The sequence below is a fragment of the Babylonia areolata genome, chromosome 25 (genome assembly GCF_041734735.1).
Source record: "Babylonia areolata isolate BAREFJ2019XMU chromosome 25, ASM4173473v1, whole genome shotgun sequence".
NCBI classification, from domain to species: Eukaryota; Metazoa; Mollusca; class Gastropoda; order Neogastropoda; family Buccinidae; genus Babylonia; species Babylonia areolata.
In genome coordinates this window covers 39,420,526-39,439,274 of record NC_134900.1, presented here as the reverse complement: position 1 = coordinate 39,439,274, position 18,749 = coordinate 39,420,526, and the positions used below count along the sequence as shown (strand labels likewise).

General features: G+C 43.5%; 1 protein-coding gene across 2 annotated transcripts in view; it reads left to right on the top strand.

Annotated features, from left to right (window-relative positions):
• Window positions 1-5,956: 5,956 nt before the first annotated feature.
• Window positions 5,957-18,749, top strand: part of LOC143299929 (OTU domain-containing protein 5-like) — a 26,023-nt gene continuing 13,230 nt past the window's right edge. The window contains exons 1-7 of one of the 2 annotated variants that reach the window (XM_076613470.1): window positions 5,957-6,652; window positions 9,165-9,258; window positions 9,884-9,948; window positions 10,669-10,825; window positions 11,188-11,336; window positions 13,524-13,586; window positions 18,350-18,481. In XM_076613470.1, coding sequence (XP_076469585.1) covers window positions 6,125-6,652; window positions 9,165-9,258; window positions 9,884-9,948; window positions 10,669-10,825; window positions 11,188-11,336; window positions 13,524-13,586; window positions 18,350-18,481 — 1,188 coding nt within the window. In that variant the 5' untranslated portion in view covers window positions 5,957-6,124. The remainder of the gene's footprint in view (window positions 6,653-9,164; window positions 9,259-9,883; window positions 9,949-10,668; window positions 10,826-11,187; window positions 11,337-13,523; window positions 13,587-18,349; window positions 18,482-18,749) is intronic. The other variant, XM_076613471.1, reaches the window with a different exon arrangement.

The window sequence follows — 18,749 nt, the reverse complement described above, 5'->3', positions numbered from 1 at the left end:
TCAGCATCCTAAATTATTGTATGATGGTGGAGTGAGATCATGTGTGAGCTAGGATGGTGTCGAGGTGGACACAAGGTATTTTGTATAAATGACTTCAAAGGTTGCGCTAAAATTTCTTCGCATAAATAATGATCTAAAAGAATTATAGGCTTTCTGACCTAATGATATCGTTATAATTTTTAAAAATTGAATCTTACTGAATTTCAATAAAATAAAAACTATAATCCCATGTACTGGGAAGTGATCATGATTTTTTTTTAAATGATGAGAAATATTGCTCCCTGTGAAGCGGAGATGGTCAAGAGAGTTCTTTCAACTCCAGCATCACATCAGTTGCAGAGGAAGACTCGGACTTCAAACCCCTCCACTCTTCGCCCCCTTCGCTTGCTGAACATCAATTTCCAATCAGCGCAAGGGAAACGAGCGGAGATCATCAATCTGCTTGCTAGCACGAAACTGGACATACTAATCGGCACAGAAACCTGGCGAGACCCCAACATCAGCAGTGCAGAATTCCTTCCATCGACGTATACTGTTTACAGGAAGGAGCACAACAGGAATGGTGGCGGAGTCCTCATCGCTGTCAGAAATGACATGCAGTGCACTGTTGTCTCGTTTGTCATTTATCAGATGGATTCCCCCATCTTGACAAAGGCGGCAGTACGTCGCAGGTCCTCCAGTCCTCCGTAGAGCTTCCGGGCTGCTGGGATTGGGTCGGGCCATGTTTTCTCTCGGAGCGCTTGGTGGAGTGGGCAGGACTGCAGCAGATGTTCTGTTGTCTGTGGGAGAGTGGGACATGGCATTCCACCCTGGTAAGTGCAACCAGCTGCCCTAAACCCCTAGCAGGAAGCCCATGAATGCCAGTACCACCTACTCTCTCCACGGCCACACCCTCCAGCGAGTTCCCTCTGCTAAGTACCTCGGGGTCACACTGCAGACCGACCTTTCCTGGGACAAGCATATTGACAATACCTGTGAGAAAGCCAACAGAGCTCTGGGCTTCCTGAGGCGAAACCTGAAGGTGTGCTCCAAGACGACCAAGGAGCTGGCGTACAAGGCCCTAGTTCGGCTAACTGTAGAGTAGGCCAGCACTGTTTGGGACCCTACACCGACACACAAGCCTCCAGGATCAAAAAAGTCCAGCGAAGAGCAGCCAGGTTTGTCTTAAACTGACACAGGAATACCTCTAGTGTGAGTAACATGCTCCACCAGCTCTAGTGGCCATCACTTGAGGAGCACCAACGCATCGCCAGGCTTTCTATGCTATATAAAATAAAGCATGGTGAAGCATGTGTGAAATGCACAGCCCTCAAACCTCTGCCCCCCAAGCGGCAGAAGAAGCCAACACAGTCAGCTGTTCCAACACATCCCATGCCGAACGGATTGGAGAAACAACACCTTCTCCCCAAGAACAATCTGTGACTGGAACACCCTCCCCCCTGAAACAGTCCAGTCCTCAACCCTGGGCATCTTCCTCCGGAGGGTGTCCAAGCAGCAGACTATTCATCCCTGGTGCAGCTCTGCATACAGCTGTATACTGCAAATTAGCACAACCCCTACCCCCACCCCCAACCCTCTCCATTCTACCAACAACCTCTCTCTCTCTCTCTCTCTCTCTCTCTCTCTCTCTCTTCGTCTGATACTAAAGCGGTGCGCAGCTTCTCCAAATATCAGTAATTGCCAAGGTTGGCAGCGGGACATCACCGGAAGAAGAAGAAGAAGAGAGGTACCTGTGACCGATTTACCTGAAGATTAAGGGGAGGTAAATCACTTGTGACCGATTTACCTGAAGATTAGGGGAGGTAAATCACTTGTGACCGATTTACCTGAAGATTGTGGCCAACCCGGCTGCATTCCTTCTACTCTGTTAGAACCGGCGTCCCCGCTGGCACTTGCCCCAACCACACGAAAAAGGGGCCTAAAGCATGCGCCAATGCACCCGTTCAAACCACCGAGCACACAAAAACATTATCTTAAGCGCAAGTCCCAAGGCAGTTGCGAAAGTCGGAAAAATACAAAATCCATCAAAAACTCCAACATTGATGAATAACCCCCGAGGAACGTTATCTTGAAAGTGATCCCTCAAAGTAAGATTTTTGCAAAATATACAAAGCAACTTGAGTCGGGGCGAAACTGTTAGCTCACAATTCTTAATTAAGGAACATCACTGATTTTAAATGTAGACCCTTAAAGATACATACTTAAGATGCACACAACAATCCAGTGGATGGACTTTAGTTAAATGCTCTTGGGGGCATTAATTTACTACTACTTTAGTTAAATGCTCTTGGGGGCATTAATTTACTACTACTTTAGTTAAATGCTCTTGGGGGCATTAATTTACTACTACTTTAGTTAAATGCTCTTGGGGGCATTAATTTTAAAAGCAAAACCCCAAAGCCCAAACCAGAACAGATTATGGTCCCAGTATAAACAAAATAAGTCCCAACAATCTGAAATGTATACACACTGGCACATGTTATACACTGACTGAAAGAGAATTGTACAAACATAATAATGGAGGTGATGAATTTTGGGAAGGGATTTGGAAGCATAGGTAAGGTCAGGCTGGTCCTTGGGTTGGACTTCGTCTGGGGCAATGGGGTCAGGTTCAGCACTGACTGAAAGAGAATTGTACAAACATAATAATGGAGGTGATGAATTTTGGGAAGGGATTTGGAAGCATAGGTAAGGTCAGGCTGGTCCTTGGGTTGGACTTCGTCTGGGGCAATGGGGTCAGGTTCAGCCAGGGCCTGTCTTTGGCAGAGGGTTTCCTGTGCCATCCAGTCGCGAGCTGTGGGGGTGGGGATGTGGAGACTGGTGTGGTTGGTGGACACGAAGGGAGTCTGGGGAGGGCATCTGCTGGGTTGGTCTTTCCTGATCAGTACCGTGCTTCCAAGTTGAACTGTGCCAGCTGTACAGCCCATCTTTGCTCTAGTGCCCCGCCAAGGGCAGTGCTATGGAGGTACTGAGACAAGGGGGCGGTTGTCTGTCACTGAGGACTGTGAATTTGGCGCCAAGGAGATAGTCCCTGATTTGTTCAGAAAAGGCCCACTTCATTGCCAGGAACTATTTCAACTATTTCACACTGGAGTAGTTGGCCTTGGGTTTTTTTTTGGTTTTTTTTCGGCTGTGGGACGAAGGCGGCGGCTTGCATAAGCCAGGACCCGACTGACGTTGCCCGTCCTGATCTTGAGAGAGGATGGCACTAAGTCCACCATGACTGGCATTTGTCTCTAGGACGAAAGGTTTGCTGCAGTCAGTGAGCCTCAGGACTGGCGCTGTGGTGAGGGCTGTCTTCAAGGTGTCAATGGCAGCTTGGTGGTGATGGTCCTGGCATAAAGTCAGTGAGCCCCATGACTGGCGCTGTGGTGAGGGCCGTCTTCAAGGTGTCAATGGCAGCTTGGTGGTGATGGTCCTGGCATAAAGTCAGTGAGCCCCATGACTGGCGCCGTGGTGAGGGCCGTCTTCAAGGTGTCAATGGCAGCTTGGTGGTGATGGTCCTGGCATAAAGTCAGTGAGCCCCATGACTGGCGCTGTGGTGAGGGCCGTCTTCAAGGTGTCAATGGCAGCTTGGTGGTGATGGTCCTGGCATAAAGTCAGTGAGCCCCATGACTGGTGCTGTGGTGAGGGCCGTCTTCAAGGTGTCAATGGCAGCTTGGTGGTGATGGTCCTGGCATAATGTCAGTGAACCTCAGGACTGGCGCTGTGGTGAGGGCCGTCTTCAAGGTGTCAATGGCAGCTTGGTGGTGATGGTCCTGGCATAAAGTCAGTGAGCCCCATGACTGGTGTTGTGGTCAGGGCCGTCTTCAAGGTGTCAATGGCAGCTTGGTGGTGATGGTCCTGGCATAATGTCAGTGAACCCCAGGACTGGTGTTGTGGTCAGTGCCGTCTTCAAGGTGTCAATGGCAGCTTAGTGGTGATGGTCCTGGCATAGCTTTCATATGTCAACCGTCTTTTTCTTTCGCGTGCTGCTGGCTTTGGTTACCAGGTCGTGCAGGGGCCCTGCAAACCTCACAAAGTTCTCAATAAACCGCCGGTAGTAGCTGGCAAGCCCCAAGAAGCTTCCGAGCTCTGTCGTGCACTTTGGAATCATTCGGTCATTCCTTGACGACTTTGAATTTGCTTTCCTCACAGCTTACGCCTTCTGCTGGGATTGTATGTCCCAGGTATTTGCCATGCAGGTGACGTTTCACTGACGATTTTTCACTGAAGTTAAAAACCGATTTTGACGAACCTATTGCACTGATCACTAAGAATCTTCGTCGTGCGTTTCTCATTCAGTTTTTACTGCTAACATTTTCCTTCGAACTGTAAGATAAAGCTGGCCTCTTTTAAAATGAATTAAAGTGCCATTTACAACACGACATGTGGTTTGGACCGTGCATGTCATCCGCAAACTCACACTGGTTAACAATCTCGCTTGCAGAGAGAATCAATGTCAGTCAAGTATTGGAGGAAATATATAAATCTTTTTTTTTTCATTGACAATTTTGGAACAGTTTTCTGTCTGATCAGAATTAACTTTCATAACCAAGCAGTTCCCTAAGACAGGAAGCACACTCGAGCAGTCCTGAAGTGAAGGAGTGCTGAAGAAATATAAGCTGGGAAATAAAACTAAGGCATGCACCATTCCTTATATTCTTTCACTGTCTGTCATGTGTATTGCATCAGCAATCAGATGTTTTGAAAAACAGACTCGTAAGTGCAATGAAAAAGCGGGCTGAGGGCTGGGGTGCTAAGAAGAAGAAGAAAAAAAGCTGAGTTATTAGTTTATTTTTAGTTTCATTGTCGTGATTTAACTACGTTCCAATTGGAACGTGCGGGTGTGCATACACACACACACACACACACACACACACACACGCACACACACACACACACACACACACACATATATATATATATATATATATATATATATATATATATATATATATATATATATATATCTTTGTATATATGTGTGCGGGGTTGGGGGTGGGGGATATAGGCGTATGTGTGTGTGCTTGTACAAGTAAGTGTGCCTCTCTCTGTGTGTGTGTGTGTGTGTGTGTGTGTGTGTGTGTGTGTGTGTGTGTGTGTGTGTGTGTGTGTGAGCCGTGGAAGCTGCGATACGTTGCCTAGAAATGACTCGGGTGTGTGGAGGGGGATAGAGGGCCGGGGTGCAGGGTAATGTGTGTGTGTGTGTGTGTGTGTGTGTGTGTGTGTGTGTGTGTGTGTGTGTGTGTGTGTGTGTGTGTGTGTGTGTGTGTGTGTGTGTGTGTGTGTGTGCGTGCGCGCGCGCGTGCGTGTGTATTGGGGCTCATGTACGTTTATATGTATTTGACCGTGTGCTTTCATATGTGTGAAACTGCATGTTTGGTGCATATCTGTTATGCGGCATATGTGTGTGTATGTGTGAATGTGTGTCTGCATTTTCAGTTACATTTATTAGCTTATTTATCATCATTGTTGTCTTTTTTTATTTTTTATTTTTTTATTTTAATATTATTATTATCATAATTGTTATTATTATTATTATTTATTCATTTATTTATTTTATTTTTTAACAATTATATTATTATTTATTTATCTATTTATTTATTTATTTTTATTTTATTTTTCTTTTATTTTGTACGCTTATAGTTGACTTCATCAAATTTTTGCGCCTTACACATATTATTATTAGTAGTAGTAGTTCTTTTTTATGGATTTATCTTATCTTTTTTTTCTCAAGGCCTGACTAAGCGCGTTGGGTTACGCTGCTGGTCAGGCATCTGCTTGTCAGATGTGGTGTAGCGTGTATGGATTTGTCCGAACGCAGTGACGCCTCCTTGAGCTACTGAAACTGAAACTGAAACTGATTTAACTACGCGCTGTTCACGAAATTACGCTTCCGTGCCCATTGTGGAGTGTAACCATCGACTAGTTTTCTGAATGAAGTCCCCTTTTGTTGACAGAGGGCGCTTGCAACTTCATTGTTTACGTCATGGTCTCGGACGCCATATCGCAAGAACATTGAACTGACGTCTTCAATACTTCAGAGTTTCACTCTCCTCTGCAAATGAATTTTGACTGGTGACTTACATAATCAAGTACTTTGTTCACCGAAGGAAGCAGCTGAAAAGTTTTGGTTTCCACCATGACTATCCTGCCTAAGAAGAAAGCGACAAAGGATAAGAATGATCCAGAAAATCCGGAACATCAACATGCACACTCGGGCGTAGGGCATCCACACCCTCACCAACACAATCACACTCACACGCACAGTCACACACACGGGCACACATTAAATCATCCACATGCGCACGGACACTACCACCACACGACTGCTACAGACACTCGTCTGGAGAAAGCTGGTCGGGGAAGAACGTCCCCCACAAGTGCCAGGTGGGGCCCCTCAACCTCTAGAGAAGAGAAACTACACCCGAGCACACCAGCATTTGAGTTTGACTTGGACTTCGAAAATCATGATTCTTCTTGCAATCATAAAAGGCGACACAGATCCCCACCACACAGGAGTGTTCGGAAACACAGAGGTGCCCACTCAGGACATTCAAGCAGCAGCCAGGCATCCCCAGGACAAAGTGGTGCTTACGAGCTAGAGGACGGTTACAACAGTGAGGACGAGCATACAACTCCGCGCCCTGTTGCAGAGAACAGAGAAGAGGTGTGCAAACCGAACAAGTTTATGTTGTGTATATCAGTTTTGCATACAGTTATGTCTCAAGAATTATATTGTGTGCCACCGCGCTGCACATGTGATATATGGTGTACAGTACAATAATATATGTGGAAATTTCTTGTTCATTTGATCATTGTTGTATTTGTCCCATTTGTGTCTCAGAATGAACAGTCTGCAAATTTATTGAAACGGTTTTAATTACACATACTTAACTGTGACCCACTAGTGCAGACTCCGGCAGGGGTCTTTATTGAAACGGTTTTTGTTTCACACATGATATCGAATGAATATTAAGATCAAATGCCCAATCTTTTTGCGTAATACTAATACTGTAATAGTTAACTATATTACAAAATAGAAATCTACTATGAAATGAAGGACTGTTGTACACTATCTAAAGCTGCAGTGCCAAGATGATTCAACAGGCAACAGGATTCTCTAAAAAGATTGAAAACATTGATAATTTAATATTTTGAACAAACAGAAAAGAACTGATTAAAGTGTTTCAAAAACCAGTCTTGCGCATACAATCATGTATTACACGTGATACATTGCTCTCACTAGTCGCAGTTAAAAGTATGACCAGTACACAAAAGGATGTATACATGGACTGAAAATGATAATGGTTTAGAGGTATTCAGTCACCAAAGTGGAATTTAAAGTGGGATTAAAATTAAAGGTAAGATATCTTGCCACCTTTTTCAGGTCAGTATATTCAGAATATGTGAATGTGATGTAGTTCTTAAATTTACAACATTTAATCATATTTCAGTTTTATGAACAGTGAAACTACAAAAGCCAGAAAATAATCAGTGTGGTTTGTCCGTCGGGATCGACGAGGACCATCTAGTGATCCTGGGGGTGGGTGGGTTGGGCTCTGTGGGTGCACAGATGACTGGTCAGGTCAGTTCGCGCCTGGAAGGTTCTGACGCAGTGTGGACAGGGGATGGTGGCGGCTGTCGGGGACTTCCTGGCACTGCTTTTCCTGGCCTGTCAGCGTTGCTCTGCTGCAGCGATTTTGTTGGCCTCACAGGATTTGGCGCCATTGTGGACAGCTGAACGCCACTTTGGTCTGTCCATTGCATTCAGCTCCCATGTGTTGTGGCTGATGTTGAAGGCCTTCAGAGAAGCTTTCAGAGTGTCTTTGAAGCGCTTCTTTTGGCCTCCATGGGAGCGTTTGCCATGTTGGAGTTCGCCGTACAGCATTTTTTTGGGGAGCCGGTGGTCTGGCATGCGAACTACATGGCCTGCCCAGCGCATCTGGGCCTGCATCAAGATGGTGTAGATGCTGGGCAAGTTTGCACGAGTGAGCACCTCTGTGTCAGGGATCTTCTCTTGCCACTTTATGCCCAGAAGTTTTCTGAGGCTGGTGGTGTGGAAGTGGTTCAGCTTTTTGGCGTGGCGTTTGTAGACCGTCCATGATTCACATCCATAAAGCAGTGTGGTGAGAACTATGGCCTTGTATACTTTGAGCTTCGTCTCCAGGGTGATGCCTCTCCTGTTCCAAACATTCTTATGGAGTCTGCCGAAGGCAGCGCTGGCTTTGGCGAGTCTGGCATTCACCTCATCGTCAATGACAACTGTGCGAGAGAGTGTACTGCCCGGGTATGTGAACTTGTCCACCGCGTTCAGTCGTTGCCCATTGATGAAGATGTTTGGTTCAACGTAAGGCTTTCCTGGAGCTGGCTGGTGCATCACCTCAGTCTTCTTTATGCTGATTGTGAGGCCAAAGTTGTCACAGGCAGCAGAGAACTTGTCGACGCTGTGTTGCATGTCAGCTTCGGAGGCAGCGTTGAGAGCGCAGTCATCAGCAAACAGGAAGTCGTTGATGGTGTCTGTCCTCACCTTGGTTTTTGCTTGAAGCCTCCTGAGGTTGAAGAGTGAGCCATCTGTGCGGTACATGATGCCAATGCCTACGTCAGCATCCCTGAAGGCATCTGTCAGCATGGTTGAAAACATGAGACTGAACAGGGTGGGGGCAAGAACACACCCTTGCTTGACTCGTTGGAGACAGGGAATGGTTCTGAAGTCTCTCCGTTGTCTTGGACTTGGGCCAGCATCCCATCGTGTAGTTGCCGTATGATGGTGATGAACTTTCTGGGACATCCGTACTTCGCCATGATTCTCCAAAGGCCATCTCTGCTAACAGTATCGAAGACCTTGGTCAGATTGACATAGGTGGAGTAAAGGTCGGCGTTCTGTTCCTGACACTTCTCCTGGAGCTGCCTGGCAGCAAACACCATGTCGATAGTCCCGCGTTCTTTCCGGAAGCCACACTGGCTCTCTGGTAGGAGACCTTGCTCAAGGTGCACTATGTACTGACTGAGTATAATACTATAGTATAAACTGTGCATGTTTCTTGTGCAGGACAATATATTTGGTTTTGTTTGCATATACATTATTCTAAAATATGGAATTTAATTAGCTTTAAACAACATTCAATAGATTAAGGAAGTTGAAAATTGTATATCTGTGTGTGATTTCACTTTCTTTTCAGTTGGAGCGTTGGTTTGAGCAAGCTTTGAAAGAGAAGAAAGGCTTTATCATCAAGAAGATGGGAGAAGATGGTGCCTGCCTATTCAGAGCTGTTGGTAAGTAGCCTTTATAAAAGTTTATTATATAGAACACATTCATGCACTCTAATTGTAACACAGGACTGTCCTGTTTGTATTTCTATGGTTACTTCATTTATATATGACATGTAGCAGGAAAGAAAAACATTTAACTAAAAACAAAATTTAAACAGCAAAACAAGAATAAGGCTATACAAGTTTTTTCTTTCAAAACGCTTGGAACTGTTACGTACTTTCCCACATCATGCAATTTCATAATCATATTGTTTGCTTGAGTGAAACACTTTCTGTTTAAACCTGAATATGGTCATTGACAAATTCTAGTGTACAGCAGGCAGCTAGATCGGTTGTTTTGATAGGCAAACATATTGTTTTGGTGCAAGTCATAAGATTAATAACAAGAACAAGCACAAGCCTTCTTGCTGTTTTGAGTGTATGTCATGCTCTGTACAAGTGGTCGTCCTTTTTAGGTCCCTCTGTCTTATTTGATACTTATGATAGAGAGATCTCATTACACTGAAGCAGGCATACAGTTATTCCAGTTCACACAAACTTGCACAGATCACTGCATTCAGTATCCATGCACACACAAACATAATAACGTATACACAGAGCCTCACTCAGTCCCCATTTGTTTGTTCAGCGGACCAGATCTACGGAGATCAAGAGATGAATTCAGTGGTCCGGAACATGTGCATCGATTACATGGTATGTTTCACTGAATCCTGTTGCTGTGTGAGACATAGCGATAGTTGGTTTAGAAGTATTAAGTTAAATGTTTATCTTAATAAGTTATATAATTAAAGTGTAAATTATAGTCAGTGTTCGCCATTGAAGTAACTTGTTCAAAATTGTTTTGGGGCTGTTGTTGGAGGGACATGGTGGTGGTCTCCACTCTGGGAGGGATATTTACTCTGGCTCTGCGACTAAGCCATTATTGTCATCAGTTGGAGGCTTAGTAGGTGGTGTCTGAATCAGAACAGGCACCACTGAATACCACCAAAGTGACTCGGCAGCAGTGCAGGGTGTGCTCTGGTATGTGGCCTCCTGGGGACCAAACATCGATGGTTCCCTGTGGACTGCCAATGCTGGGACTCTTGACAGATGAACCTGGTTGTGGCTGTGTATGGGGGTGCTCAGAATGAGCGGCGTGGTAGTAATGCCTCTGAAATGGTGCAGAATATGGCGGAGCTAAAAAAGCCAAACGAACAACCCCCCCCAAAAAACAATGAAACTTGTTCAAAATTTCCACGTACTATTGTTAATATATAAAGTTTTGCAGATCTCTCTCTTGTAGTTTTGTTGTTGTTTTTTTCAGGTGTGCAGTAGTTTTGTTGTCTTATTGGAAAAGCTCCAACAGCAGTATATTCTAAATCCCTGTAGATTACACCAGTCTTTGGGAATTAAGAACTGGATTTGCGTTTGCAGGCAAAGAATGCTGAGTTCTTCTCTCAGTATGTGACTGAAGACTTCCAGACCTACTTGAACCGGAAGCGCATGGATGACTGCCATGGCAACCACTTGGAAATCCAAGCGATTGCAGAATTATTCAACAGACCTGTTGATGTCTATCAGTACAGCATTGGTAAGTTAGGTTGGAGAGGATGGGGGTTTCTGTACAATTGCTAGATTATACTGTGCCCTGAGGAAAACCTGACAACTTTTCAGGTAAAGAGAAGAAAAGTTTGATAGTGGTTATGTATACTTAATCTCTAATCTGTATCCCCTTACCATTTCAAAATATTCTCACAACATTGCCGTATGGTTTTCTGTTTTTCTTTTAATTAACCTTTAAACGTTATTATGTGATTTCCTTCCACTAGTTTTAAGAAGCGATGGGTATTCAGCCCTTTGCTGTTGGTTTAGCTATTAACATGATTTGGTTTGATATACATGTGGGAGATGAAGTTTGCTGTGACACAAAAGCATGTTGCTGTTGTGTTCCAGAGCCTATCAACACCTTCCAGAGCACTTACAAAACGGACAATGAACCCATCCGCATCAGCTACCACCGGGCGGTTCACTACAACTCTGTGGTTGATCCCTATAAAGCTACCATTGGAGTGGGCCTTGGTCTGCCCGGCTACCAGCCTGGGGTAAGGCACTGCTTTGTTAGCTTTCCTGCTCGCATCGTTCTTGTTGAGAACACGCACCAAAGATATGTGTAAACTACAGCAGAGTTTGCAGAGAATCCAAGAACACTGGAAAAGACCTGAAAAGAAAACTGTATTTAATTACACATACTTAACCGTGACCCACTAGTGCAGACTCCGGCAGGGGTCTGACATTCCTGTCCTGTTGAAAAGAAAACTTTATTAACTAGAAGGGACATAGAATTTAAAGACAGTCATGTAAAGATAATGAAATAATAAAGAAAAAGTAAACGCCCACATTTTTATTGTTATTTCTAATTTGTTTAGGCAGTTTTCAACATCGTACATAGGGTTGAGAGTTTGCCATAATTCTTGATCATTATTTTGTTATGGAATGTATCATAGAAACTGAAATGAAGGTGATTTATCATGCATATGTAATGATATGAAAGGTATCACAATAAAAGAAATGTAAGAGATGTATTCCTACCTTTCAGAGGTTAAGATATGAATTGTAATTCTGAGTTTGCGCCTTCTCATAAGGTAAATCTGACAGAATAAACATAACTTTAATTACACATACTTAACCGTGACCCACTAGTGCAGACTCCGGCAGGGGTCTGATTCCTGTCCTGTGCAAACTACTACCCGCCTATGCGGAGAAAACGAAAGTAGCTACGGCCGATAACCTCCCGAAGTAGGTTACCTCCCCTTTGCTTCCCTGACTAGCGCCCTCTTTTTCCGGCAGCCGTCTCAACTCCTGCTCCTGTGCTCTGCATACGGCTAATTTTTTTTCGTATTTTCTGTCATACCTGTGAGATGAAGCTTGATTGGAGTTGTATCCAGTGAGAGGGTGCCCCTAAAAAAATTATAATTCCACCATTATGTCTTGACAAATAAAGACCGAACTTCGAATTCTGTTGGATTTTAAAAAAAGCCAGTATATACATGGTTCAAGACTGAAGGCCCTGTTGCTAGCATGCACACACACTATGTGAGGTTAGTTTTGGCAGTGTAATGAGGTAAAAAAAGTAAATAACATGGCAGTGTGCACGATGCCTGGAGAGGTTGTGGAACAACTTTGAGGGATTGCACCTCTTTTTGCTTCCCTGACATGGGAAGCTGTTGGTCCCTTGTTTAATTCAAGTTTAATTACACATACTTAACCGTGACCCAACTAGTGCAGACACCGGCAGGGGTCTGACATTCCTGTCCTGTGCAAACTACTATCCGCCTATGCGGAGAAAACGAAAGCAACTACGGCAGTTAACCTCCCGGAAGTAGGTCACCTCTCGTCGCGTCTTGCGCTTTTTTTGGCTGTTAAGCGTGTTCATTTGGCCTTATTTTGCTGCATGCAGCTTCATCATCCATTATTCATTACATTAGATGTTTCCCAGGAGCAATCATGGATATGAATTATGATACTGGTTTGTGAAATGACAGTACTTTTACTGCTTTAGAGTGCTTACACAGTTTTAGTGTCTTGATCAAACACACCACTACAGCTCATGTTGGTGTCACAAATATTTGTTGGCTTGCAAGGATATGGTTCATGGGGAGAACATTGCCCCGAAAAAGGCATTGAGTTTCACAGTATGAAATAGGTGTGAATGCAAATTTAAATTTGACAGAATTATAAAAGCCCCAGCTCTGCCACTCAAGGAGAATGAGAGCATGTGTTCATTTGTGTGTGTGTGGATGTGTGTCAGTGAAAAAATTTAAAAGATATTAACTCTTTCTACTCCAGGTATGAGTTAACTCGTTCCATGATTACTTCCCCTGTGGACCAGGTACGAGTATTCTCGTACTAACACTCTGTTCTAATTTTGTTCATTCTTGCTTGGTACAATTGGCATTCTAAACTGAACCATTTACGGATTCCGAAAGCATGAAAATAAATCTTTGTTTGACGAATTATTCAACAAGTCTCTATCGATTTTTGCCGTTTTTGTAAAGCACCGTTTTTTTCTGCAGTGGTCTCATGTAGCGCTGATCCATGGGAGTTGTTGCAGGTGTGTTGGTGTGGGGTAGAATGAGTTAATGATCTGATCCCCTACATCTGAGTCGATGAGCTGTTGCTGTACAGAAATTCTTTGTGAGAGAAAGTCTGCTCTGAGTGTGTGTGTGTGTGTTGTTTTTGTTTTTGTTTATAATATATGAAATTTGCTCAATTGTTGTGTCGATTTGCAGGCTGCTGACAGAAACCTGATGGACACTGCTTTAAAACACTCTGAGAACTATCACCTGGAAAAGGTGAGATGGAACACTGTTTTAAAACACTGTGAGAACTATCACCTGGAAAAGGTAAGATGAAACACTGCTTTAAAACACTGTGAGAACTATCACCTGGAAAAGGTAAGATGGAACACTGCTTTAAAACACTGTGAGAACTATCACCTGGAAAAGGTGAGATGGAACACTGCTTTAAAACACTCTTAGAACTATCACCTGGAAAAGGTAAGATGGAACACTGCTTTAAAACACTGTGAGAACTATCACCTGGAAAAGGTGAGATGGAACACTGCTTTAAAACACTGTGAGAACTATCACCTGGAAAAGGTAAGATGGAACACTGCTTTAAAACACTGTGAGAACTATCACCTGGAAAAGGTAAGATGGAACACTGTTTTAAAACACTGTGAGAACTATCACCTGGAAAAGGTAAGATGGAACACTGCTTTAAAACACTGTGAGAACTATCACCTGGAAAAGGTGAGATGGAACACTGCTTTAAAACACTGTGAGAACTATCGCCTGGAAAAGGTGAGATGGAACACTGCTTTAAAACACTCTGAGAACTATCACCTGGAAAAGGTAAGATGGAACACTGTTTTAAAACACTCTTAGAACTATCACCTGGAAAAGGTAAGATGGAACACTGCTTTAAAACACTGTGAGAACTATCACCTGGAAAAGGTAAGATGGAACACTGCTTTAAAACACTGTGAGAACTATCACCTGGAAAAGGTGAGATGGAACACTGCTTTAAAACACTGTGAGAACTATCACCTTGAAAAGGTAAGATTGAACACTGCATTAAAACACTCTTAGAACTATCACCTGGAAAAGGTAAGATGGAACACTGCTTTAAAACACTCTTAGAACTATCACATGGTAAAGGTGAGATGGAACACTGCTTTAAAACACTGTGAGAACTATCACCTGGAAAAGGTAAGATGGAACACTGCTTTAAAACACTGTGAGAACTATCACCTGGAAAAGGTAAGATGGAACACTGCTTTAAAACACTCTTAGAACTATCACCTGGAAAAGGTAAGATGGAACACTGCTTTAAAACACTCTTAGAACTATCACCTGGAAAAGGTGAGATGGAACACTGCTTTAAAACACTGTGAGAACTATCACCTGGAAAAGGTAAGATGGAACACTGCTTTAAAACACTGTGAGAACTATCACCTGGAAAAGGTGAGATGGAACACTGCTTTAAAACACTGTGAGAACTATCGCCTGGAAAAGGTGAGATGGAACACTGCTTTAAAACACTCTGAGAACTATCACCTGGAAAAGGTAAGATGGAACACTGTTTTAAAACACTGAGAACTATCACCTGGAAAAGGTAAGATGGAACACTGCTTTAAAACACTGTGAGAACTATCACCTGGAAAAGGTAAGATGGAACACTGCTTTAAAACACTGTGAGAACTATCACCTGGAAAAGGTGAGATGGAACACTGCTTTAAAACACTGTGAGAACTATCACCTTGAAAAGGTAAGATTGAACACTGCATTAAAACACTCTTAGAACTATCACCTGGAAAAGGTAAGATGGAACACTGCTTTAAAACACTCTTAGAACTATCACATGGAAAAGGTGAGATGGAACACTGCTTTAAAACACTGTGAGAACTATCACCTGGAAAAGGTAAGATGGAACACTGCTTTAAAACACTGTGAGAACTATCACCTGGAAAAGGTAAGATGGAACACTGCTTTAAAACACTCTTAGAACTATCACCTGGAAAAGGTAAGATGGAACACTGCTTTAAAACACTCTTAGAACTATCACCTGGAAAAGGTAAGATGGAACACTGCTTTAAAACACTGTGAGAACTATCACCTGGAAAAGGTAAGATGGAACACTGCTTTAAAACACTGTGAGAACTATCACCTGGAAAAGGTGAGATGGAACACTGCTTTAAAACACTGTGAGAACTATCACCTGGAAAAGGTGAGATGGAACACTGCTTTAAAACACTGTGAGAACTATCACCTGGAAAAGGTAAGATGGAACACTGCTTTAAAACACTGTGAGAACTATCACCTGGAAAAGGTAAGATGGAACACTGCTTTAAAACACTGTGAGAACTATCACCTGGAAAAGGTAAGATGGAACACTGCTTTAAAACACTGTGAGAACTATCACCTGGAAAAGGTGAGATGGAACACTGCTTTAAAACACTCTTAGAACTATCACCTGGAAAAGGTGAGATGAAACACTGCTTTAAAACACTGTGAGAACTATCACCTGGAAAAGGTGAGATGGAACACTGCTTTAAAACACTGTGAGAACTATCACCTGGAAAAGGTAAGATGGAACACTGCTTTAAAACACTGAGAACTATCACCTGGAAAAGGTAAGATGGAACACTGCTTTGAAAATAGAATATGAGCAGGTTGAGGGCAGTGTCTGTATATGGTCAGACCCCCCTAGCTTTTGCTGTTTTTTTTTTTTCCTTTTAAGGGAGGCATAGTGGTGATTCTGTGTTTATTACCTGTACATGTTAGAACTGCAGAAACTTTTTTTTTTTTTTTTTTTTTTTTAGAACTGCAGAAATTTAATGTCTTGCATCAAATTGCATGGTCACAGTCAGACATTGTCAGATATAATTAAAAAAATTCAACAGTTTGTTTCAAGGAGTTATCATAAGTGTGGAATTATCCAGACACACTATACACCACAGCTTGAAAGGAAAAAAAATGGAAGAAAAGGGTATGAGGGAAGAAGGTGCTTGATGTAACATAGCTTTAGTGTGCTCCTCAGGCCTTGAGTGCCTACCAACCTGCAAGAAAAACACACACACATTATAGCTTTAGTGTGCTCCTCAGGCCTTGAGAGCCTACCAAACAGTGCAAGAAAAACGCACACACATTATAGCTTTAGTGTGCTCCTCAGGCCTTGACATTATAGCTTTAGTGTGCTCCTCAGGCCTTGAGAGCCTACCAAACAGTGCAAGAAAAACGCACACACATTATAGCTTTAGTGTGCTCCTCAGGCCTTGAGTGCCTACCAAACAGTGCAAGAAAAACGCACACACATTATAGCTTTAGTGTGCTCCTCAGGCCTTGAGAGCCTACCAGACAGTGCAAGAAAAACACACACATATTACAGCTTTAGTGTGCTCCTCAGGCCTTGAGAGCCTACCAAACAGTGCAAGAAAAACGCACACACATTATAGCTTTAGTGTGCTCCTCAGGCCTTGAGAGCCTACCAAACAGTGCAAGAAAAACGCACACACATTATAGCTTTAGTGTGCTCCTCAGGCCTTGAGTGCCTACCAAACAGTGCAAGAAAAACGCACACACATTACAGCTTTAGTGTGCTCCTCAGGCCTTGAGAGCCTACCAAACAGTGCAAGAAAAACGCACACACATTATAGCTTTAGTGTGCTCCTCAGGCCTTGAGAGCCTACCAGACAGTGCAAGAAAAACGCACACACATTATAGCTTTAGTGTGCTCCTCAGGCCTTGAGAGCCTACCAAACAGTGCAAGAAAAACGCACACACATTATAGCTTTAGTGTGCTCCTCAGGCCTTGACATTATAGCTTTAGTGTGCTCCTCAGGCCTTGAGAGCCTACCAAACAGTGCAAGAAAAACGCACACACATTATAGCTTTAGTGTGCTCCTCAGGCCTTGAGAGCCTACCAAACAGTGCAAGAAAAACGCACACACATTATAGCTTTAGTGTGCTCCTCAGGCCTTGAGTGCCTACCAAACAGTGCAAGAAAAACGCACACACATTATAGCATTAGTGTGCTCCTCAGGCCTTGAGAGCCTACCAAACAGTGCAAGAAAAACGCACACACATTATAGCTTTAGTGTGCTCCTCAGGCCTTGAGAGCCTACCAAACAGTGCAAGAAAAACACACACACATTATAGCTTTAGTGTGCTCCTCAGGCCTTGAGAGCCTACCAAACAGTGCAAGAAAAACGCACACACATTATAGCATTAGTGTGCTCCTCAGGCCTTGAGAGCCTACCAAACAGTGCAAGAAAAACGCACACACATTATAGCTTTAGTGTGCTCCTCAGGCCTTGAGAGCCTACCAAACAGTGCAAGAAAAACACACACACATTATAGCTTTAGTGTGCTCCTCAGGCCTTGAGAGCCTACCAGACAGTGCAAGAAAAACGCACACACATTATAGCTTTAGTGTGCTCCTCAGGCCTTGAGAGCCTACCAGACAGTGCAAGAAAAACGCACACACATTATAGCTTTAGTGTGCTCCTCAGGCCTTGAGAGCCTACCAAACAGTGCAAGAAAAACGCACACATTCACTTTTGCATGCATATGCACACACACACACACACACACACACACACACACACACACACACACACACACACACACAAAAGAGTTTGTGGAAGAGAAAATGCAGATTATATTAAAAGCTTTGCCTCTTGCATTTTTAATCCCATCCAAAACACACATAACACACATATTCAAATTTACACAGGTCTGTGTATTCACATGACAAGTATAAGATTTTATTAATTTCTCTTGGTTTTTATTTTAGGGTGATTTTGAGTTTTGTGTTTGATCACTTAAGTATGTGTGTGTGTGTGACTGAAGCCAGACTGAGACAGGAAGAGAGGGATGAGCATCTAAAAAGCAGCTGTCAGCCTGCTTTACCTAGACATGCAGCATGTTGTGCAGTTGACTTGTGTTAGTAAAGTGCTTGGAGCTTGGTCTCTGATGGAAGATAATAGCCATATCATTAATAATGAGACTGTCATCTTTGTTGAGAAGTAAGTTGTGTGTGTGTGTTTGTGCAGACGATGCTGGAGGACAAGATGCGAGAGACAGACTGGGAGCTGACCCAGGAGAGTATAGAGGAGCAGGTGGCCCGTGAGTCGTACCTGCAATGGCTGACAGAGCAGGAGGCTACCAGCAAGACCCGAACACAGGTCAGTGCTGATTACATACAGTCCTCTTTTACACCACGGCCGGTCACAGTGTTCATGGGGGTAGGGGGTGGGAGACATGCAACTTGCAGACACATAGACACCCTGACACACACAGAAACACGAGACAGAGAAACACATTGATTCACACAAACTCACGCAAACTCACACTGTAACTCGCTCACACTCATGCATGCGCATACGTGCGTGTGCAGACATTTTTCCCTTGCGTTATTTATGGGGTGGGTCCTTTGTTCTTTTTTTCTGAAAT